The sequence below is a fragment of the Puma concolor genome, chromosome D4, assembly GCF_028749965.1.
Source record: "Puma concolor isolate L17-30 chromosome D4, mPumCon1.1.hap2, whole genome shotgun sequence".
In the NCBI taxonomy this organism is placed as follows: domain Eukaryota; kingdom Metazoa; phylum Chordata; class Mammalia; order Carnivora; family Felidae; genus Puma; species Puma concolor.
Genome location: NC_141679.1, coordinates 72922040 through 72946475, shown reverse-complemented (window position 1 = coordinate 72946475; position 24436 = coordinate 72922040). Strand labels below are relative to the sequence as shown.

Sequence of the window (24436 nt, the reverse complement as noted above, 5' to 3'; positions counted from 1 at the left end):
CATACATTTACAGTGGTTTTAATTTTCCTTCATTTATTAAAAAAAAAAATGTAATGGAATCAACCAGACCATAAAATTTGCCTTTAAAGGCAGACAATTCAGTGGGTTTTTTGGGTATAGTCACAAGGTTGTGCAACCATCGCTACTATTTAATGGCAATACATTCTCATCCCTTCAAATTCCTTTTCGACTCTTCCTCTCCTGGGATGTGCTCCTCAGTTAAAAGTACTCTTCCCTCACAGGCTGGTGGTGAAATGGGCCCAGAAACGCCTCTAGGCCGGGAGGGGCCTGGCACTGGAGAGCGTGGGGGACGGCCTAGTCTAGCTCCCATGTAGGTCTCCAGCAGCAGAGCCGGTTCCTTTCCTTGGTTCCGCCTTTCCCCACCACTGGCATTGTACCATCTAAGAGGCTGAGTCAGGCTCTGAGCCTAGGCGAGGGGGTCACGGGGGCGAATGGGTCTCTTCTACAGGCGATTGTGGGCCAGCACTTCTCAGGCCTGCCTGCACAAACAGAACAAGCAGAGCTCAGCCCTCACCCCACACTAATTAAACCAAAATCTCTGTGGGCAGGGCCCAGGCATCTGTATTTTTTTTTTTTTTTTTTTTAAGTTTTCCAGGTGGTTATAACGTGCAACCAACGCAGATAAGCCGAACGTCAAGCCATAAGCCTGACTTTGTAGTCCAGGTAAAAAGGAAGATTTCAAATTAACACTTGACAGGGGCGCCTGGGTGGCGCAGTCGGTTGAGCGTCCGACTTCAGCCAGGTCACGATCTCGCGGTCCGTGAGTTCGAGTCCCGCGTCAGGCTCTGGGCTGATGGCTCGGAGCCTGGAGCCTGTTTCCGATTCTGTGTCTCCCTCTCTGCCCCTCCCCTGTTCATGCTCTGTCTCTCTCTGTCCCAAAAATAAATAAATGTTGGGAAAAAAAAATTTAACAATTCTTTTAGTAATTCTGATATGAATGGTGGAATATGTTGTTTATAAAAATACAAGACAGCAAACAAGAATACATTATTAATGTTTTGATTGTATTCAAATTTTTATTTTAAACAAAAAACTTCATACAATGATTTTAAATAAAACGTGGTATATTCTAGACATTTTTTTTAACGGTTTATTAAATTTGGACTCCTACAGTTCTGTTGTGGTGCTTTCTTCAACATTTATATTATTTCTTACCATTTTACCATCACTCCTAAACTTGCTAAACAAAGAATCACTCTGTCCTGCTTAAGTGAAGCTTCACTTCAAGGAAATACTCCACGACCACATAAAACACACACACAGAACAGTCATTGTTTCTATTTACAAAACACAAGAAGTCTGTCCAGCCATTTGGATGTGTTGTTACATTGCCCATACTGAGATCAGCAAAAAGCCAAGTAATAAGCAAGATTTCACTTCAGCGGTGCAAAGGATGGCATCAACCAAACTTCATTAAACAAACCGACAAATTACAAACATATTCAGCAAAATTCAACTTGTGTAATAGATATTTAAAAGAAAAACACAGAGTGGGTCACAACTAGACTGGTTTTCACTGTGCAACTTTCCTCAGGGAACACTACTACCCATTTCACATAGAAAGGAATATGCATCAAAGCCTTTGTTCATGAAGAAAATGCCCTTCAAACAAATTCGTCATAAGGCGCCAAAAAAAAAAAAATTTTTTTTTAAATGAAGCAGTTTGGCCCAGAGAAAAGCTTATACATAATGTATATACATAGTGTATACACATTGATATATTACAATTTAAACCATGTATATTAGTCATTAGACAATTAAATGAGTTGGCTCAGTGAGGTGAAAACGTGTTCATTTTCTTTAAATATGTAATTATTGCTGATATGCTACACACTATGCTTTGACATGGAAACTGTAGTAACAGAATTTAAAGCTGCCATATTGCCAGCATCAGCCCTGCAGCAGGCGTTCATATGGACAACATGCCATCTAATCCCGAAAAGAAAGCAAAAATTCCACTACCAAAGGTTTAAAAAAAAAAAAAAAGGCTTATGCACTATCCCTTACATTTTTGCCTATTTTTTTTTTAAACAAAAACAAGTCCAGTTCACCACAAGTTAAGCACGACCTGACAAGCAAGTTCAGCGGCATGATGGGGAGAGAAAAGTGACATACAGCATGCATTTACAACTAGCACTGATCTATTCTGTCATACAAACTGGAATACAAAAATCCAATTTAAATAAGACTAGACTAACTGTAAGAGTAAAAAAAAAAAACACACACACACACACAGTAGACTTAGTTTGATACTGATTAATTTTAAGAGTAAAACTCATCCTGTCCCCACTTAATACTCTACTGCAATTTATTTGATGGCTAGAATATTTACTTAAAAAAGATATTAAATACCTGTATCATGAAATTACATTCTTTTTAACAAGACATACTGTGTAAGAAAATAGCTCATGTGTGAAATGTGTCTGAAATGCATTTTTCCTCACAACTATCAAAACATCCACTCACACTAAAACAACCCCCCCCCCCCCCGAAAAAAAAAGGAAAGAAGGGACTTGGGCAGGTGAGGAGCAGGGAAGGAAAGGTCTGCCAGCACAGTGATTAACAATGGTTCAAGACAGAACCAACAAGAGTTGGTCAAAAGGATGCCTTCAATACATGGCTACAATTAAAAACCAAACTCAACCACTTTTGGTTCATTGCAGTGAGACCAAAAAAAAAAAAAAAAAAAAAAATATCTCTCACAGATTCATATAAATACTAGACTCCAGCTCTTTTATTATTATTTTTAAAGTTTTTCCATTTGTTTTTGCAAGGCCTAGCTACCTTATTACAATTTATATTTGCTCTGCAACAACTACAAGAGGTAGGCATAGAGCATGAAAAAGTTTCTTAGTTAGTACCTCACCGTGGACTGTTCACCACGTGACACCATTCACTTTAGATCCGTAAAGTGATTACTTTCTAGTCTTTTCTAAACCCCAAAACAAAGCTGCTGCCATCCCATAAATGTTCTAAAAGAGTGTACTGACAAGTAAGAAACTTTCTCTACTGAAGGATACTGTCATAGTGTTTGCTGCAGAGCATTCATATATTTTATATATATATATTTATTTATTTTAAAAAATAAACAAACAACAACAAAAACCAAAGCCAGGTTCCTAGAACCAATTCTCTTGATTCTCTACTTCCACAAAACAAAGGGTACCATTTGGCCAAGACTACAGATGTGGGTTGTTTTTTTTTTTTTTCCACAGATGCAAGTGCCATGCAAAATAAATTAAAGAACAGATATCAAACATACATGTGATAAAACTACTGAAGGTAGATCTTTAAAAGCATTTATATAAACATAATTTATAATACTTCTCTTTTTTCCTTTATGTACAGTCACAAAGCTGTAGCTATACATCTAGAATTTCCTCCGCTGTGCCCCCACAGCGCAATCTGTAGCGACCAGTTCTCCAGCTTATAGTAGGGTCCCATAATGCCGACAAAAAAATGTATATTGTCATGGATTCACGGATGAACCAGGCTACTGCATAATCAAGTTTTGAAAAACACAGTGTGCCACCCTAGGAATTAAAAAAACAAAAATTTACTGTCGAACTATACACAGTTAAAAAATGGAATTCTTCAATTTCACTCTTTTAAAATATACCATATGAAATCAAGCCTGCTTCTTTAGATAACTGAACTGCTTAACATCATTTTTTTTGGAGGCTTAATAAAAGCGATAGTATAACTATCACCTGAAAGTTGAAAATCAAGTTAAGTTTTCTGTCCACATTCCACTAAAGAAGGTAATGTTTAAACCCGATGTTAACCTTCAATGGGAAGCTGAAGAATGGGTTGGATAAATTTCAAGCTTTTCTAAATTAAACCAGTTTTAGTTCCACCAAATGACTGCCAACCTTTTCATGCCTGTCCACATACCTGGACACCCCTGAGTTGAATGTAGTCAAATATAAACCATGCCAGGCAATGACACATGAAAAATACCATAATATCCCATCTGAATACATGGTGGGCTGCCCATCCAATAATTAAACTGGCAACAAAGCACTCTGAAATTGGCTCACAAATTATTGTAGCGGGAAGCATGTTAATTCGCAATTTGGTCCACCTAAAAAAAAAAACCAACAAAAAAAACCTTTTCTTTAAAACAGCCTGGTTACAAGACTAATCAATTCCCTGCCCCCCAAATGATCAGCTCTTTAGCCTGTTACATAAAAGCCCTTGTCTCTTTAAAGAGTATTTAAGAATCACTTTTCTATTTTTATTTAGTACATTAAAGAAAAAAATCTATAAATTCATTTGTATGGCCTACACTCTAATGAGTAAAGATTATAAAATTCAAAGTGTAGAAAGAAAATAGAGAACAGCACGTTAAAGATAGCAAAGTCTCAACATGTCTTTACTGAATGCATTCAGGATTACACAGCAAGAAAATATATTTAGACATTAAATTTATTTTAACAAAGATGCTAACCTCTCTTTTCTGGAACTAAACAAAAATTTGACTTTTAGATATTTTAAATATCAAGTTAGACCATGTAAAAATTACTCTCTCCCCCCTTTTTCTTTTAACCATGTATAAAAAGAAGAAAGCCAACTGATTTACCTGATCATTCTGGATTGAAATTGGGAAATTGAATAAGAGCCAGAGTTTTGCATTGCAACCTGAGTGGACATCGCAAACCTCCAACCTCTGAAAATTAAGACAATTATAAAGTGAACTGTGATGATGAACACCTGCAGGCATGACTGGTTATGCATTTACTTACTCATCACTGTAAGGAGTTAAGAACTGTTGGTGTTCAGGGTGAGCCTAGTTCTCAGGATCAGCACCCTACTTAGGGTGTATCGTACTCCTGGATGTTTTAGCAAATACACAGGACTATGACAGTACCATCTAGAACTGGAAGGAGCTACAACCTCTCCGTTTACAGTTTAAAAAACTTAAAATACAGATGTTCTCAAAGTACCAAGTGGAGTGGGTTCATATTTAATAGTTTAGTCTCGCGTCACCTAAGTGGGTCAGTCGGTTAAGCGTCTGACTTCGGCTCAGGTCATGATCCCGCGGTCCGTGAGTCAGAGCCCTGCGTTGGGCTCTGTGCTGACAGCTCAGAGCCTGGAGCCTGTTTCAGATTGTGTCTCCCTCTCTCTCTGACCCTCCCCTGTTCATGCTCTGTCTCTCTCTGTCTCAAAAATAAATAAACGTTAAAAAAAATTAATAGTTTAGTCTCTGATCACTACTAACCAAAACCAAAACCAAAAAAACCCACCAAATCAAATGGCGGGCAGTGGGGGGTGGAGTGGGGTGGGGTGGGATGGGGAATATGTGTGATGTGTGTGTGGATATTCAACATGAAATGCAAACAAAAGTGGTATTATATATACATCTCATTGGAAACACTATGAAACTATGAGCCACATGAATAGCATCATGAATTTTTAAAACATACCAATTTTTAAAATCCTATCTTTAGTAAATTACCACATGAGGCAATGAACCCCTTTAAAAGCAAACAATTTTGTGACAGAGAAAATGTTAAGCCATTCATATGAATCGTTAAGTGGCTTTTTAGCAGAGCATCAAATAATCTACTGAGAAATTCCAAAATGTGGAATCATATTCTTTAAATTTTGTAAATCTTTAAATTTAAATCACCTACTAGCTTATGACTGCACTAACATTTTTAATTCTTCTAAAACACATAGAAATTTACATCCATAATAATGAAAATTTATAATCACAGAGAAGCTTCCTTTTCATTATGTCAAATCACATTAATTTAAAGAATGTAGAACAATCATTTATTCACATATTTCTTTCATAACAATATCTATGAACAGGAATTACTTTCTTAAAAAATATTGACCTATTCTGTACTCACTAGCAAAAACTAAAATAAAATAGCCCCTTAATCCAAGACTTTAACAAATACAATAAACCAACAGAAGTCAGGTACTAAAAATACTACAGCCTAATGTGATTTAGTTTGCTTACCGGTCAGCTATGGCTTTGGCCATAAAGTAATCCTCAGCAATGTATTGAGCAAAAGCTATAAGCCCTCCTGCTTGATCTAACACATCCTTTCTCATTAAACAAGACATTCCTGTCACACATTTGAAGCCAGTTACGTTGGCAGAGATATAGGACCTTGGATGAGAAGTTCCAAAATATACCTGCCGAAACAAAAGCAAAAACATATGTGTGTAATTAGGATGTTATGTTAAAAGTATGGTATGTATAAACTTTTTTTTTTCCGAAAGAATATCCTTTAGGTATGACTGAGTATCTTATTATTCTTACATAAACTACCTGAATAAAAATTTTTATAAAACAGTGTTTTCATGTAGCAGGCAATCAGTAATTTCTTGTTTGGTTGCCTATTCTTGTTATTACCATTACGAAGAAAAATATACTTCTAGGAGGGAAAAGTATATATTGTATTCCCAAATAAATACTGTCTTCCCTAAAGATTCATCCAAATAAAACCTAATTTGGATAGAAGTCAGGTAAAAATAGGACTCAAACACATATAAAATATTCATTAATATTTTATATTATATTTTATAATATATAATATATATTGTACTTTAAATATGTGTAACTGCACACACACACCCCTACACATAAAGGTGTATGTATATGCATATATGTGTACGCGTATGCACGTGTGTTTATGTGTGTACTCACACATGCATACATAACACACAAATACTCAAATACTCACCTGTAGGTATATCAACCTACAGGACAATCCTGTTTCTAAATTCCTTTTTTGCACCCGTTTTTGCATAGCTGGCTGCTTCCTGCCCCTGAGTCACTGAGCTTCTTCCTGATTTGCCCAATGTTATCTTTCAATGTATCTTTCACAAACAGGGAAGATACTGAAATTCTGTCTTCCATTTTACTCCCCCTTTCCCTAGATATGCTTTGAAGTCATGAGCTATGCAAGTTGCTAAATTAGTGGTAGAATAAAATGGTCATCATCCTAATTATTAGACATAAAACCCTTTTGTTTACATCTTAGATATGCTGCCTTTCCTAACTAGCTTGAAATAGAGAACGGTGATTTTTCCCAATGGCAGCAGTTACATACACACAGCATGGAACAAGAGAACTGGCAGGGGTGGTGACAAATAATAGGATTCTTGCTGCCTGCTCAACATCCAGACTGTAGTGAAGTTGTGGTTTATGGGGCTGAACTGAACCAAACGCTGAAGAACAGAAGCGCACATCTTAATTTCTTAAGCAGTTATTAAGTGAGGCTTTAGGAATGAGGTGAAATAGGGACTCCATCAAAGGCTCCCAGGATTTCTTTACAGACTGGAACAATCCCTCTATTTCCATTCACTCTAAGTATGGCAAAGGGGCCTTTAAGGATTACATTTAACCTAAGTCACTGATTTGTGTGATCTGGGGGATGCTTACCACTGCCATTATAAATCAACTTAGGTATTTGTAAAACAAAAGTATGATGTGGCATATAAGAATAAAAAGTATTTTATTTTTGGGGTGCTTGGGTGGCTTAGTCGGTTAAGTGTCCAACTTCCGATCAGGTCACGGTCTCACGGTTCCTGAGTTCAGGCCCTGGCAACGGGCTCTCTGCTGTCAGTACAGAGCCTACTTTGGATCCTCTGTCCCTCTCTCTTTGCCCCTCCCCCACTCGCACGCTCTCTCACACTCTCTCTCAAAAATAAATACTAAAAAAAAATTTGTAAGTATTTTATTTTAAAGTAACTACTCAGAGTTTCTCTTACTAAACAAAAACTCTGATATTTAAAGACTTGCAATAGGACAAATCTATTCATGGGCAGTATTAAGAGGTCATGGCTCAAAGTGCCGAAGGTTAAATTCCACACACAATGTACCTTTACCCCTAAGATCTGTAGTAATCACAAGACTGCAATTCAAAATCATACAAGTGCAGATACACTTAAAAGCAAGTTGATGTGTTTAAAAGACTGCAACCATATGTCCTTCCCTTATGACGTGAAAACATTCTTCCTAAATGTTTAGCAGCACAGGAATGGTTAAGTCAGGTCTAGGATAGTATGATAGACTATGATACAGTCAACAAAAATCACTTTTATAAAAAATTACTCATGAGGCGCCTAGATGGCTCAGTCAGTTAAGTGTCTGACTCTTGGTTTCATCAGGTCATGATCTCATGGTTTGTAGGTTCAAGCCCTGCGTTGGGCTCTGCACTGACAGCATGGAGCCTGCTTGGGATGAGCTCTCTCTCTCTCTCCCTCTCTGACTCTTCCCTGCTCATGTGCTGTCTCTGTCTCTCTCAAAATAAATAAACTTAAAAAAAATTAAATGTTGCAGCACCTGGGTGGCTCCGTCGGTTAAGCGGCCGACTTTGGCTCAGGTCATGATCTCGCAGTTTGTGAGTTCGAGCCCCACGTCGGGCTCTGTGCTGTCGGGCTCTGTGCTGTCGGGCTCTGTGCTGACGGCTCAGAGCCTGGAGCCTGTTTCCGATTCTGTGTCTCCCTCTCTCTCTGCCCCTCCCCCGTTCATGCTCTGTCTCTCTCTGTCTCAAAAATAAATAAATGTTAAAAAAAATTTTTTTAAATTAAATGTTAAAAATTATTAAGGATAGGGAGAAAAGCTGATGAAGTGACAAAAATCATATATGAATTGTTTTTAGAGTACCACCTCAATATAGGAAAAAAAATAGAAACTTCCTCTAGTTGGTAGGATTATGGCTTGTTTTTTTGCTTCTTACATTTTCCCACAATTTATAGTTTATATAATTCTATTATAGGGTGAAGAGAAAAAAATGGAAACCACAAAATAAGTTTGTCAAGTAATTAAAAAAATTTTTTTTCAATGTTTATTTATTTTTGAGACAGAGAGAGAGTGTGAGTAGGGAAGGGACAGAGAGAGGGAGACACAGAATCCAAAGCAGGCTCCAGGCTATGAGCTGTCAGCCCAGAGCCTGACGCAGGGCTCGAACCCACAAACTGCAAGATCATGACCTGAGCCGAAGTCGGACGCTTAACCAACTGAACCACCCAGGCACCCCTCTCCAGTAATTTTTAGAAATCCATTTTAAAAGGAAATCAAATGGATTTTATAATAACTTATAATTGTAATAACTTATAATTTTATAACAACAATTTTCCTTTGTTGTGTGTATTTCAAATACTCTGATATTTAAAAAAGATTCTTGGGGTGCCCAGCTGGCTCAGTTGGAAAAGCATGTGACTCTTGATCTCAGGGTTGTGAGTTTGAGCCCCACTTTGGGTGTAGAGATTAATACTTAAAATCTTAAAAAAAAAAATTATTTTCAGATTAGATTTCTGAAAGAACTATATGTCATGTGCTTTTATGTAAGCCTAGAACCAAACTCTAGAACTGAAAGAAAGGACCAGAAGGAAACAATATATTGTGTTCAGCTGGTAATGAGACCACAAGATATTTCCTGTGCACATCCATTCACTGCCAGAGTGCGGCTGTGAGTGATTCCAGGGGCCCAAGAATTTCTTCACTACTAAAACAGCTACTCTCATCTTGAGGATGCCAGTACTTAGCAGGTTAAAACAGACTTAATTACAGTTAACTTCACGTAGTCCATCCCAACTCTCAGAATAATCTCAAGTTTCTGGAAGATCAGGGATGCGACAATATTATCTATGACAACCATACTTACCTGTTCTAATGTAGCAGCAAAGCCCTGTCTGTCTGCTACATAGGGCAGCCCATGAACCAGGCCCACTTTCTCTGTCATTTGGTTAACCATGTCAGTAAGTGTGTCTGGAATTACTACAATAAAAAAAGACAAACAGGTGGTGAGGGAAAAAGAAAAAAACAATCCTTTTTAGTAAAATGTCCACCAATGTGAAATGTATTTTGTGAGCTGTTATAAAGTTCTTTTTTACATCTGGATCTAATAAAATCATTCTCAATCACTTTTCTAGGTAGAATACAAAATTTCAAAAAGGCAATTTACTCTCTACACTTTCAGGCTACTATGTACCAGAGCCAGGATATACCTTGAAAATGGTACTCCCCCTATTTCAGAACCTCCAAACTAGAATGTGGACAATGTGTTCCTAATGGAAAAGTTACAGGAGCAGAGCTGAAAGGACCTCAGTTTTTATGCTGGTTTCCTGCACTCTCTAACTACAGAATATGAGCCTCCACTTTCTTGGAGGATACGAGATATCCTATGTCATAAAACTGCTAATGGGAATTGAATGAGATTATACTTGACCAAGAGATGAACATATATTATGAAAACAAAACAAATGTAAGATAGAAAATAATTTAAGGTAGCAAACACGAAGAATGAACGTAGTCTCTCTGTCCATGAATTGACAAGACTCACAATGAGCCTGATTAATTAGGCATGTCACACTTCTATTAATTTTCACATCTGTGTTTCAAGCTAATAAAAAAAATTTAAATCACTGTCCCCTCTTCAAATAGCAAACACTTCCTACCTTTTTCCATGACTTTGTATTTTTATTTCCTTCAAAAATACAAAAGCTATGAACAAACCTATTGTATAAAAGTGTATTTGGGCCTTAAATACACATATTCTACAACAGCGGTTCCCAACTGCTGCCCTGCAGGGGACACTTAGCAACGTCTAGGGACATTTTTGGTTGTCACTACTGAGAAAGAGGTGCTACTGGCATCTAGTGTGGAGAGGCCAGGGATGCTTGCTAACCATCCCATAGGGCAGCCTCAACAACAATCACCCAACCCCAAATACTGAGCTTGAGAAACTTACGGTAATTAGAATATAAATGTTTAAAAATGCAAACACGCAAATTATGATTTCAGTATATTTTCCTCCTAAAACCAATTAAAAGCCATGTTTGCATTTCGGTAAAATACTCACTTATTAATTTCTGTCCCTTTGTGTGAGACAGTATTGGTGCCACAAACAGATTAAAGTAAAAGACAAGTTATTACATGAACTCGGGAAAACTTACAACTATGAAAAATCTTGTGTAAAGGATTGTATGGTAGACCGTGACTATTCTTTTTTTAATAGTTGGAATTTTCTCTTCAAAACAAAAACAATTCTACAGGTGTAACATTCTAGAGTAGCATTAAAAAAAATTCCAAATAAGTATAACTTGACATACCATGAAATAATGATGAATGAATTACTTTATTAGGCAAACAAAAAGGATTGATGCATGTATTTTTAGAATGCTTTTGGCATTTTATCATCAAATGAATAGTTCTGTAAAACAAATAAAAAGCAGCTCACCTCTTATTCCACTATCACAGATCCATATCAGATCATACTTAGCAACTTCATATCCTGGCATTAAATTATTAATTTTAGGGTTAATGCCAACCTTTTTGCCACCTAAAAATTTAAAGATACAACTATGAAACATTCATCCAACGTTGAAAATATATTCTATTATACAGATACATGGTAGAGAGAAGTGAAAAGTACCTTCATACGTAATAACAGAAACAAACATACTTTAATGTGTTTTGCATTCCTTATTATTCATATTTAGAAAAAATTGTTCGTTCTCAAAAAGAGAATTAATTTGTCTTTGAAAATATATTAAGTTTCAGTTTGATTCTTAAATTATTGCATCAATAGTTAAGTATGAATCAATGTTTAATGGCGAATATCTCTCTACAAGTCTTTAGAATAAGCCTGCAGGCTTTTGAAAAATATTCTTTTTGCAATATAATAAAAGTAAATTCTATTGCTCACTCCCAACTACAGTGAATGAGATATAAGAAGGCCCACAGGTTGAAAATAGTAAAGAAACAAAAATAACAGATTCTCGTGTCTGAGAAAAACATAACTTGGGGTGGTTTTTTTTTTGGTTATTTTGTTAATCCCAGATATGGAAAAGCAACGACGACCACCATCACCACCCTGTGTTTTTATAACTTAAGTTCTCTCGAAAGGCTAGAAACACCTTTCCCTACTCTAACAAACACTCAGAAAGCAAACATCCCAATAACATCAGTGGCTGGCTAACAGCTTAATCTATAGTTCAATGCAAGGATTACTGATACTTAATACTATTAAAGCAAAAGGGTTATGGTAGAATTTATTTGTTACCTACCAATAAACAATCTAGCATCAACATTTGGGTATTTTCCAAGAAGCTTCTTACATACATCAATGGCTGGATCATCGTGATCTTGTACACAAAGGAGTACTTCATACTAGTCAAAGAACACATTTTACGGAGATTAAACCTCTTTTACAAAAATAAGCACATTATTGGTATTTACTGATTGATAAAAAGCATTAGGAAAAAGAAGCCGTTGTACACACAGCATTTAAAAGTTAAGAGAGTACTCATAACGATGCAAATACTTATGACATCAAGTGTTGCTTTGAGAGCAGCTTCTCCAGAACAGGGGCTGATTTGCAAGCAGCAGAGATAATGAAGAGACTGGAACCCCCACAGTTGGAAGTCCTGCCATTCCCAGACAGGCATGGCCTGAATTAAACTGGATCTCAAGCTTCTCTGTGGCCTTCATCATGAAACATCTCCCTGTTCTCTAGAAGCTCTGTCTCTGAAGTTACTATTTCATGAAGGTGCCAGAAAGTATGTATCAAATCCCAGAATGATCAACGTAAAGAGTTTTTCCAAACTCTTCCCATGAAAAGGACAAAGTGCTATTAGATTTTTGCTGTATAATAATTTTTTGAAATAAAATAGAATTTGGTTGAAAGTCTATCATCCTGAGAAGCATGATTAGCCTTCTAACAATGAAAATATCCAGGGTTTTATTTTGCTCAGTGCTACGTTTACTCTTTGATAGGATGTTTACTCTTTGATAGGACATTAGGGAAGTCATTTCTTCACATTTGACTGGCTGTGTCGGTTACCCTGGGACATTTATTTAAAGAGAATACTGGGCCCCACTCTTACTTTTGAATTAGAATCTCTGGGGGCAGTTCGGACATGTAACTAGGTTTAAAAAATCTGGAGCTAAACCTTTAAATTACCATTTAATAAACTACTACATTTTTTTTTTAAAAAGTGTTTGCTTTCACATACAAAGATGCTACTTTATTATTTTGTGGGATAAGTATTCTTAGTAGTAACTTTTTTTTTTTAAATTTTTTTTTCTTCAACATTTTTATTTATTTTTGGGACAGAGAGAGACAGAGCATGAACGGGGGAGGGGCAGAGAGAGAGGGAGACACAGAATCGGAAACAGGCTCCAGGCTCCGAGCCATCAGCCCAGAGCCTGACGCGGGGCTCGAACTCACAGACCGCGAGATCGTGACCTGGCTGAAGTCGGACGCTTAACCGACTGCACCACCCAGGCGCCCCGTAACTTTTTTTTTTAAGTGCTGCTAAATTCATGCTGACTCAGTGACAAATATCCTACCAATTCTCTTTCTAAAATGGGATGGACATTTTTAAGCAAAGGAGGGAGGTTAGTTGTGTCCCCGAAAAAACAAAGCTATGTGTTTAAAAAAAAAAAATACAAAGAGCTAAGGACATAGCTTTTTAAGTATCTAACATACAGGAACCAGCTCAGGTAAAGGGAAACTCAGCAAAAACTGGCAATATGGAAATTAGGGGCTGAGTATGAGAAGGGCCAGGACTAACTAAGGTCAATGAAGAAGGTAATAAGATTTTTTTTTTTCAAGTGGAAAAAAAAAAAGTTTTCTCAATAGTTAAGTAGACTCTGGGAAAACAATGTATACTTTTCTCATACTTTGTACCTATTATTATTATACATTCTATCAACTAGCTACCTTTAATGATGACTGACCAAAATTGCCACTCAGGAGGTATCGAAACCAACTTTATAGCTACCTAGTCTTCAGGGACCAGATAAAAATCTGAGAATGGGAAGGACACCACTCCTGCCCACGCCCTTGAATTTTCCAAAGGGTTGACTCCTAAATCCTGTAAAGCATCAGTCCTCTTCCCAACCTGACTCTCAAAACAATGTTCCGCTGAACTAGCCAAAAGGCATCGACCTTAACAATGAAGATCAGAAAGATTAAGTGACTTTCCAAAGGGTAAAAGTTACAATTAGCTTCCCTCCTAGAGTGAGCTGCTCAGCCACCCTTGCTGTAAGAATGCCTAGTTTTTCCCAACACCTCAGTTTCTTTAATGCTTTTATAATTTATGCTGTTTTGCAGGTATGAGCAAATACAAGTGAAAGGAAATGTTCGTAAATGATACAATTCCATAAAATATAATAAAAAACGTTAGTCTTTGCTTTCTTCCCTAGCAAGAGAAAACTTTGCAAAATACAGCTCTAGAAAAGTATTCAAAGGAGACAGTTTACCTTTATTCAAATGTAAGATTTAAAGTTTCCATTTTTATTGATTATGCCTTTTAATTTCAAATGAAAACCAAACACCTCCTGATTAGCCAGAGTGCAAATAAAACTCACTTCATATTATCTAAAAAATGTTCAGACTTTTATTTAAACACACGACTTATGCTTTCGCTTGTTTCTGATATTGAAAATTATACCAAATAGGAGGTAGCATTCCAACTATGTTCTAAGGTATTAAATGTTAACCAGGAATCTTGATTTTTCAGCTCTGATAACCACCTCTGTGTCTTCAGTTTAATCAAACATTTTATTTGCTAGGAATCTCTGTATTGGAATAATTAAATCACTCCAACTACACTGTAACCGGCAAAACACAGCATATTAAGTTGGTTGAAAGCTTTCTTAGCTAATACAAAAAAAATTTTTTTAGGGGTGCCTGGATGGCTCGGCAGGTTAAGCGTCTGCCTTTGGCTCAGGTCATGATCTCACGGTTTGGGGGATTTGAATCCCATGTCGGGCCCTATGCTGACAGCTCGGAGCCTGGAGCCTGCTTCCGATCCTGTGTCTCCCTCTCTCTCTCTGCCCCTCCCCCGTTCATGCTCTCTTTCTCTCTCTCAAAAATAAACAAAAAAAATTTTTGTATATTTTTACACTATCTAAAGGATCAAATGTAAGTATATATGTTCAAAAATATAGCATTTATTAAAAATATTACACTTTAAAAATATTTCAAGAAAACGCTTACTTTATAAATCTGAAACAGCTATACAATACAGTGAATTCCAGTATAAATGGGCAGTGTGAATCTAGAAATATACACCGGAGCAATTTATATATTTATTTTTAATAAACTTTTCATATCTCTTTATTTTATCTTATTTTATTTTATTGAGAGTGCGAACGGGGGAGAGGGGCAGAGAGAGAAAGACAGAAATAGAGAATCCTAAGCACGTTCCACACTCAGCGCAAAGCCCAACACAGGGCTCGATCCCACAACCCTAGGATCATGACCTGAGACGGACACTCAGTTGAAACAACCAGGCACGCCTAAAACCCAGAGTAATTTAGATGAGAAGATTAGTCTCCAACAACTCCTTAGTAATTTCCTTTTCAAACAGTACAATGACTAAAAGGCTGAGAACAAGAGAGGTGTAGGAAATCCACAACCTGGGATCCAGCCCTTTGATATTCAAGAAGTGAATGTCTGAAATGGCAATAATCACGTATGCTACGTTCAGATGCATATATAGCATTAAATTTAGGTATATAAATGACATAAGAAAAAAGGGCTCACTGATTCAAACCTGTAGACATTAGGAATATAAATTTTGAACTATAGCAAACAAGACAAAACATCTTAAAATAGAAAACTTTTTTTTTTATTTTTTTTTTAACGTTTATTTTTGAGACAGAGAGAGACAGAGCATGACCCTCCAGAATCCGAAACAGGCTCCAGGCTCTGAGCTGTCAGCACAGAGCCCGACGCGGGGCTCGAACTCACGGACCGCGAGATCGTGACCTGAGCCGAAGTCGGCCGCCTAACCGACTGAGCCACCCAGGCACCCCAAAATAGAAAACTTTTTAATGATATTAATCAATTACATTGCATATCAAGTAGGAATATCTTGAATTGTCTATAAATAACTACATATCATTTTTAAAGAAAAATTTTATGAGGGTATTTGGATTACAGAATATAAATTTTCTATGACAAGAAGAGATTTAGACCCCAAATGCCTAGAACAGTCTCTGGCATGGAACGATTAATAATACACTTATAAGTTAATGCATTTGTCTTTAGGGTAACTTCTGAGTAAAAGATAGATGCCAGGAAGGAAATGTTTCGTAAGAACACAGCTCTGAATTCAAAGACTGGACAAGTTGAGTTATATGCATCTCTATTTTCAAGAAACAGTTTGTTTATACTGTTTTCCAAATTTACTTGGTAAATTCCTAATCTTGCAGATTTGGAAGTTTCACTAACATATGTTGTGCTTGGTCTTTTGATAATGGATTCGATTTTCTGTCTTCTAATTCTTTGTTTAGAAGACTATCCAGTTAGAAAATAATTCTTCTTAAGGAGAGCTACACCACTGGTAAGAAAGAGTCTAAACACGGCACTGGACTTGTAACATTTTAAACCAATTGTGTATTTGCAAAAGAAGCAAAAAACCCACCACAATGACCACAGCCTCACTCTGGTCAGAATTCTGATCATTTAACTAAAAAACTCTTCATATGGCAAGGATTTACTAAAGTAAAGCTATTTTGCTGAATCTTCCTGCTACAGCTAAATCTCTCCCTAAATGCCTTCTTTGCTGCCACCGAGCGCTCAATTTGCGGAAAATGAATTACATGGCTTTTCCATCCCACCCCCCCCCCCCCCCCGCCAAGAATAAATATCAAAATAAGTGAATTGATAAGACACGTAAAGCACAAAAATCTTTCAGGACAATTAACATAGTAACAGTCTCACCAAAATTTAAACCTAGAAATTTAGAACAAGTACCAGAACAAGAAATTTTCTTGCACGTGTCCAAAATTAAATTTCTGACCATGTTCTTTTTTTTTTTGTAGAATCACCTATAATGTTCCAAATCAAATCAGGAGGAAAAGTTTAGGTCCAGGATGAAACCAGACATACTTCTCTAAAACAGTGTTCACACTCGACAAAAAGCAAATAGTAAAGTTTGCTGGGCCTGGCAGTCACACAAATGTTCGTTTCAGGACTACAGGCCTCCTTGGGCACACAAGCGACTTGTCTGTTCACACTCAGATTGGTGGGAGGTCAGTGGTTTCACTTTAGTTTCTTGTGGAACATGGGCCATTGCTCTTGGTCTTTTAAAAATCAAACGAAATTGGGGCGCCTGGTGGCTCAGTCAGTTAAGCATTCGACTTCAGCTTAGGTCATGATCTCATGGTCCGTGGGTTTGAGCCCCGCATTGGGCTCTGTACTGACAACTTGGAGCCTGGAATCTGCTCGGAGTTCTGGGTCTCCCTCGTTCTCTGCCCCTCCCCCACTCACACTCTGTCTCTCAAAAATAAATAAATATTTAAAACTTTAGAAAATAAAAAGCAAATGAAATGCCGTGAGATCCAAATTTTCCTTTAGACTGCAGGTGCTTAACACTTTTCCTCCACTTTACAAATTTTCAATTTACACAGCTAACAGTACTTTTATAATTAGTAAATAAAATTTTGAAAAAGTAATAAAAAACAATCTCTTACATTTGGAGTTCCTCATTTTATAGTAAGAATCAAAATAGTTTTCTCCTTGACGAATTTAAATACCTCAAAGGCATAATTTGTGAAAAAAGCAAAAACAAGAGCTCTTGAGATAATCCCACATTGTAATAAAAGAAAAATCATTCAGAAGAAGAAATCAGTTATCGACTTACCCCAAATGTTCAGAATTAATGGATACATATGTTCCTGGATTATTTTTAGAAACTCTTTCTACAACTAAAGCCCACACTAACTTCCTCAACCAATTAAATTCTGTGACTATCATCTCACAAGGGCTGCCACACAGAAGTTCCATAACTTAGTTGAGAGTGGTTGAATGGGGAAAGGGTAGGATGAGGATTAAAAAATTGAAATGTGACATTAAGTTTCACAAGGATAAATGTATGATTCTAAGCTGTTCTGAGATTTAGTAATAATCAATGAAGATATTCTTTCATTTATTAAAAAAATCTCTTGCACCTGGGTGGCTCAGTTGGTTAGGCGACAGACTCTGGGTCTCAGCTTGGGTCATAATCTCACAGTTCGTGGGTTCAAGCCCCACGTCAGGCTCTGCACTGCCGGTGCGGAGCCTGCCTGGGATTCTCTCTCTCTCTCTCTCTCTGTTCCTACCTTGCTTGTACTCTCTCTAAATAAACAAACTTAAAAAACATTAAAAAAAAAATATCTCTGCATGTATTTATACAATGTGAGGCTTGAAAACCTTCCATTTTTATTTTATTTTTACGTTTATTTTTGAGAGAGCGCAAAAGGGGGAGGGACAGAGAAAGGGGGACACAGAATTAGAAGCGGGCTCTGCGCTGACATCAGCAAGCCAGATGTGGGGCTCAAACTCACAAGATGTGAGATCATGACCTGAGCCGAAGTCAGATGCTCAACTGACTGAACCACCTAGGCATTCCTGAAAAAACCTTCCATATTCCTTATTGCAAAGCTTAGTTTACAATTAATTTTATTAAAGGCCACTTTTTGCACTTCTAGTTGGGAAAAAAAATCAAGTACAGATCTTATTTTTTTTAAATTACATAGTTAATTTATGGGATAGATAATACATGCGTGATTCAGATCTCTAAAATTATTAAATACATATATAATACACAACACATACAAACTGTAAGAAAAACACATAATGGTTTTGCTTAAAATTAGATTCAAATACCTCAACTTCCAAACTTTAAAAGCAGTAATATAAAAACACTACAAAATAACTGAATTATACTCGTGTCTACATACTTAATAAGAGCTGCATTAAGGCTATCACGTCTGTGTCTTCTCTATTCTTTTCATTGATGCTACTGAGAAAAATAAGAGCAAAAAGAAAGAAAATAAGAGCATGAAAACCAGTTACTACGAGAAGTGTGGTGTGTATTTTATCTTCCTTCTCATTACTTGGGTTACACTGTCCTAAAGAAATAGGAAGGAGTCTCCAAGTGGCAAAAACTATAGAAAAGCTGAGACAGTGAGGGTAAAAACTGAGGCAAGTGAATAGAGACCATGGAGGGAAAATTCAAATGGACTTAAAATCAAGCATGCAGACATGTAAAGAGACATCCAAAAGCAGTGTTTCAAACAGGCAATTTAAAAAGCTGAGATGAAGCTAAATACATAAGTCAAGGAATAGTTAAGTTCTCGTAAGAAACTATAGGCAGAGGGGCACCTGGGCGGCTCAGTCGGTTAAGCATCTGACTCTTGATTTGGGCTTAGGCCTTAACCTCATGGTTTGTGGGATCGAGACCCACACAGAGCTCTTCAAGGTCCACAATGACAGTGTGGAGCCTGCTTGGGATTCTCTCTCTCCCTCTCTCTTTGCCCTTCCCCCGCTCATACGCTCTCTCACTCTCAAAATAAATAAATGAACTTAAAAAAAAAAAAGAAACTACAGGTGGAATATTAAAAGGAAGAGATAAAAAGAATACTCTCATCTCAACAAAACCGGGAGTTCTCCAATGAAGGATTAGGTTGAGTTCATAGATCTACAACTTGTATAGATAAATGATAGGAACAAAACAATTGGGCATTAAAACTCAGAAAGATACAGAAATTAGAAATTAGGTATGAGGAAGACCCATGTTATCACGAACTGCAACCTATTCTTGGCTCAAAAGCCACATTTTACAGGGGGGTTATGTTTACTTCTAGCTATCCTGAATCCCATTTCAGACCATTAAACGCCGCTTTTTCTTTCTCACTGCCTCTTCTTCCTGTCATTCACGTACAACTCTCATGGAACAAGATTTTTATATTCAAATTGCCAGGCACTTAACCATGTCCGAGTTCCAGGAGGTTTACTCACAGATTTCAAATTCAGATGGACAAGCGGTTACAAAAAGGAATCTGCACCCCTCCCTTCCTCAACCCCATTTCTGCCCTGTGACTGCTGCTACTAGAGCATAAGTTGTATGAGGCCGAGATGACCATGAATGTTTAATACCTTCACCTTTTACAGTATCAGAATGCCTCTTTAAGTGTTTACCATGAGGGAGAAGCGTGTGCACGCACACACACACCAAAAACCAAACAAACACGATCCCACCCATTTCTAATGAGTACATGACTGTACTTACTTTGGGATAATCCAATTCGAAGAATGTCTCCAAGTTGTTGATTAGGTTAGGATCTACTCCTTTCAAAGGTTTCAGAAGAGACACACCTGGGAGCTTGCTATATGGCTGTTTGTCCGTTGCCTTCTTGTTGAGGTGTAATCGGCTGAAAAGCAAATAATATATACGTTATTTCTGGAGAACATAATAGTGCTATATAAAGTATGCGTCAAGCTATCAAGAAACTACCAAGTTAAATTTTTTTTTAATTGACATCTTTTTAAAGGGTTATCTGAAAATGAAGGAAAGTAACCAGGTAAGCATCCAGTTTAGGAAAACCAGATCTAAGCAGAATGAATGTTCCAATGGAGGCTGGAGCTTAAGAGTGTTGTTTATTGCTGTACGTACAGTGCTTAGAGAACTATGCTTAGCAAAGAGTAGCCATTCAATAAAGACATGGTGAAGAAATGAATTATAGTGTTAGCCTACACATTAACTGCCCTTCCTCCCAAAGAGCCATCAAAAGAGACCAAAAACTATAAAAACTGTAGGGGGCGGGGGGAGGGAAATCCCTATCTTCCCCAGAAAAATAGAGAAGTGTAACCAGAAAAATCTGAGATATTTCTATAGTAAGCAGTCCACATAACACATGATTGAAAGAAGCACTAGGCTACCAGCAGGGCAAGCAAGAAAATGGGATAACTAGCAGCACTCCCAATATGCACAAGCTCAGAATGGCTGGGATGGAACAGAGGGAATTTGAAATCTCAATAATGAGAAAAATGTCTGGTAATGACACTGGAAGATATACCATTGCCACCAATTCACAGATAAGCTGGCCAAGGTTCTCAGTGCTGGCCCATCCCATGGCTCTTGAGGAGGGAAGCCATGCCAATTAAAGAGAGAATTTGCCCCAGTTAATGTTCACGGTGTCACAACAAAGAGAAGAGATGCCTTTCAGCAGAGTGATGGTGTTTCTAAAGGAGGTCACCAAAGTCTTCCCCCCTCCTTCTCATAAGCACGTCTCTAAGCACTCAACAGTAATTACAGGTTAGAACAATCAGGGGGCCACGTGCAAGATATTTTAAGACACACGTTCTTCCACATTTTAACATCTCCGAAATCAATGGCATCTTATGATTGGTAGCAGTCAGATGGAAGTCCTAAATTAATAGCATGAAACCCAACCAATGAAACCTTCTAGAAGATCAAGAAAACACCAGCATCCTGGATTTGATGAAATACGCAATTAATCTGTGAATGACTTCTGGAAGTACATCACTACCATCATCCAGAACAGTTAGCCATGGGCTCACTCTCAGCTAATTAAAGACAGGGATGTGCCACAGTGAACATCTAATGTTTCAGATAAAGCCATAAAAGATTTTACAGAAAGAAAACAGGTTACCTACAATGGAAAAAAATTTAAACCAACAAAAGATTTCTTAAAGAACAAAGTGATACCAATTTCTGATCCACAGTCCCCAAATGCTGGATAATAATGGGGCACCATTTCCAGCAGTGCTGCTCAGTATGGTCAGTGAATAAAGTGGCTTTTTACTGGTCTGTGATGAGAAGAAATTGAGAGAAGCATTTAGAAATGTTTATAGCACTTTGACCTTTCCATGCCATCCAAGCACATGATCAGTATGTATGTATGTATATGTATGTATGTATGTATGTATGTAGTTAGTAGCCTCCCAAAACAGGGCTTGAACTGACAACCCTGAGATCAGGGCCTGAGCAGCGATCAAGAGTCAGTCAACTGACTGAGCTACCCAGGCGCCCCCAGTATTTATTTTTATTATAGTTTACCAGAGTATTAGTCCATGCCAGACTGGAAAAATTTTAAAGAGCTGATCCTTTGCCATAGATAGTTTGGAAAATATTCATCTACCAAGTTCATTGAGAGGTTGTACAGAGGTAAAACCATAATCTAAAATTTATATAACCACAAAAATGACCACTATTCCATATCTAACAAAATGGCAGATTAGATGTCTGAGGAAACCCAGCCAATAGAGAACATATAGACTGCTGGAGACAAAAAAAACTTATATATTTAATTGACTGAACCAGTTGTATCCACATGGTTCAAATCACTGAAGATATTAAAATATTCACGTAAAAGAAGTCTCCCTGTCGCCCCTGTCCCCCATCTGCCACGTTCTTACCACCACATTCTCAGCAATATTAGTTTCTTGTTCATCTTTCCAGACTTTTAAAAAATGCATATACAAGCCAACACACATGCACACAGGCGCGCGCGCGCACACACACACATATTCTTACAGAATGGTTATAATATTTGATACTACTGCACTCAAAGCATGTTTTTAAACACATGACTGAACTGTTAAGAAAATAAGGGAAACCTCTCAGGTCAGAAATGAGGAGAAATCTCTGAGTGAGTGAGTGTTGGATGCTTTTGCCCCAGGGCCACCTGTTAGTCCCAGGTGATGTAGAGATGGAGACAAGCCTGAGGTAAGAATGATGGGAACTCTGTTCTGACAACCTTGTATAATATGGAATCCCTGAAAGGCAAAGTAGAAAAATGCTGGCCCACAGAGGGAAGATGGGGATGTTGCCTTCTTGGATCCACCCCTCAAAGAAGGAAAGTCTTCCAGGAGAACACCTGACCACACAGGTTTGGAACCCGTAACGCAAACTACCTGTGTTGCTGAACAAAACCCAAGAGAAAGATTGAGAGAGACCATCATATATATAAAGACAACATGCAATGTCTAGAAATAAAAATTATGATTGTTGGCATAAAAACTCAATAGATAGGTAAAAGAGAAGACTGCATATACAGTTTAAGAGAGGACTGGACAAACGGAATCTAGATTTGAGGAAATTATCCAGAATGTGGCACAGAGAGAATGAGAAGCAAAAACACTGAAATCATGAAACAGTTTGAGACACGGAGGATAAAATAACGCGGACTAAAATCCCAGAAATTTTTTATTCTCTTCCCACTGCAAGATCATTCAAGTGCTATTAAGCTTATCAAAACACGCACAAGGTCATGACCAATTCAGAGAAACCCAGCCCACTATCTCATTGCATTTAGAAAGTCTTTAGATTAAGAACAAGGATAACTTAAACAGTGTTAAACAGTCTAGTACTGATCCTATTCCCCCCATCCATTCTCCTTCATTAAGATATTTTGGTTTAAACACTAACATAGATATACCTCCTATCCTTTGAAGAACTTTTCATATCAAGAATGCAGTATTTTATCAGACTCATTCTGACTCACCAAACAACAATGAAGTCCTCTCCAGGCTTATGATGAAGACAACTGGTAAATACTAGATCTGAAATTTCTACTCAAAAATAACTTGAACTCCCAACTATATCACAGGACCTTTAAAAAAAGGTCTTTTGTGTTTTCCCCCACATCCATCTCTCCTCCCTCCATCCCCCAATATTTTCTTTCCATATCCCACTGAGTCCTCTTGTGGAGCATACCCTAGGATACAAGAATCCTACTCTGGAGAATACAGTTTCAATTTATGTAACACAACTGACAAAGCCCCTTGTTACAAATTGCTTGAAATGTTTAGCAAAAACAATAAAAGAATATCCATGAAGTCACACACAAAATCACACAGCACTATGATGAGCACACAGTGGTGCTCTACAACTACTTAGCGTCCCCTTACCAAATAATCCTTTTTTAATTTAATTTAATTTTTTTTATTAAAAAAAATTTGTTTAACGTTTATTTATTTTTAGACAGAGAGAGACAGAGAATGAACAGGGGAGGGTCAGAGAGAGGGAGACACAGAATCTGAAACAGGCTCCAGGCTCTGAGCTGTCAGCACAGAGCCCGACGCGGGGCTCGAACTCACAGACCGCGAGATCATGACCTGAGCTGAAGTTGGCCGCCCAACCGACTGAGCCACCCAGGCGCCCCAATCCCTTTTTTAAACAATCATTTTTGAGCCCCAAATGTATACTATGCATTATCCTGTGTGCTGGAGATACAGTGATGGACAGGCAAATTCCCTACTGTCAAGGAGCTGCAGTCTAATGGGGGAATTGCACATATATGGAAGTTCTTCTTCATATAAAACTCTTACGGTCAACCAAGCTATGTCCTAAAGCAAGAAATCTATTAACTTTGCCTGCCACACAGAGAAATGATGCTGGCGGGTGCCTTGGCCTTGGCCAGTGTATTGTAAACCAATCTGTAGCTTTCAAAACATGATCAACAGCCAATTTGCCTGGAGTCTCAAAAGTGGCCCAAGTGGTAGAGTCTTCCAAGTGGGGTGGCTCTGACAGGGTCTACAAGGTTTCCTGGTTTCAAACCAGTTTTTACTTTGGTATCCCGGGGCAGGGTTTCTGTATCACTTAGAATTGAACTTGAGCCTACTGCATCCACACATTGCACAGGATC

General features: G+C 37.6%; 1 protein-coding gene across 1 annotated transcript in view; it reads right to left on the bottom strand.

Moving 5' to 3' along the window:
- Nucleotides 1-1007: 1007 nt before the first annotated feature.
- UGCG (UDP-glucose ceramide glucosyltransferase) overlaps nucleotides 1008-24436 on the bottom strand; it is a 38960-nt gene continuing 15531 nt past the window's right edge. The window contains exons 2-9 of the mRNA XM_025932063.2: nucleotides 20056-20197; nucleotides 12055-12157; nucleotides 11226-11327; nucleotides 9651-9763; nucleotides 5993-6171; nucleotides 4604-4690; nucleotides 3916-4105; nucleotides 1008-3554 (exon numbers count right to left, since the gene is read on the bottom strand). Of these exons, the coding sequence (XP_025787848.1) occupies nucleotides 3384-3554; nucleotides 3916-4105; nucleotides 4604-4690; nucleotides 5993-6171; nucleotides 9651-9763; nucleotides 11226-11327; nucleotides 12055-12157; nucleotides 20056-20197 (1087 nt within the window). The 3' untranslated portion in view covers nucleotides 1008-3383. The remainder of the gene's footprint in view (nucleotides 3555-3915; nucleotides 4106-4603; nucleotides 4691-5992; nucleotides 6172-9650; nucleotides 9764-11225; nucleotides 11328-12054; nucleotides 12158-20055; nucleotides 20198-24436) is intronic.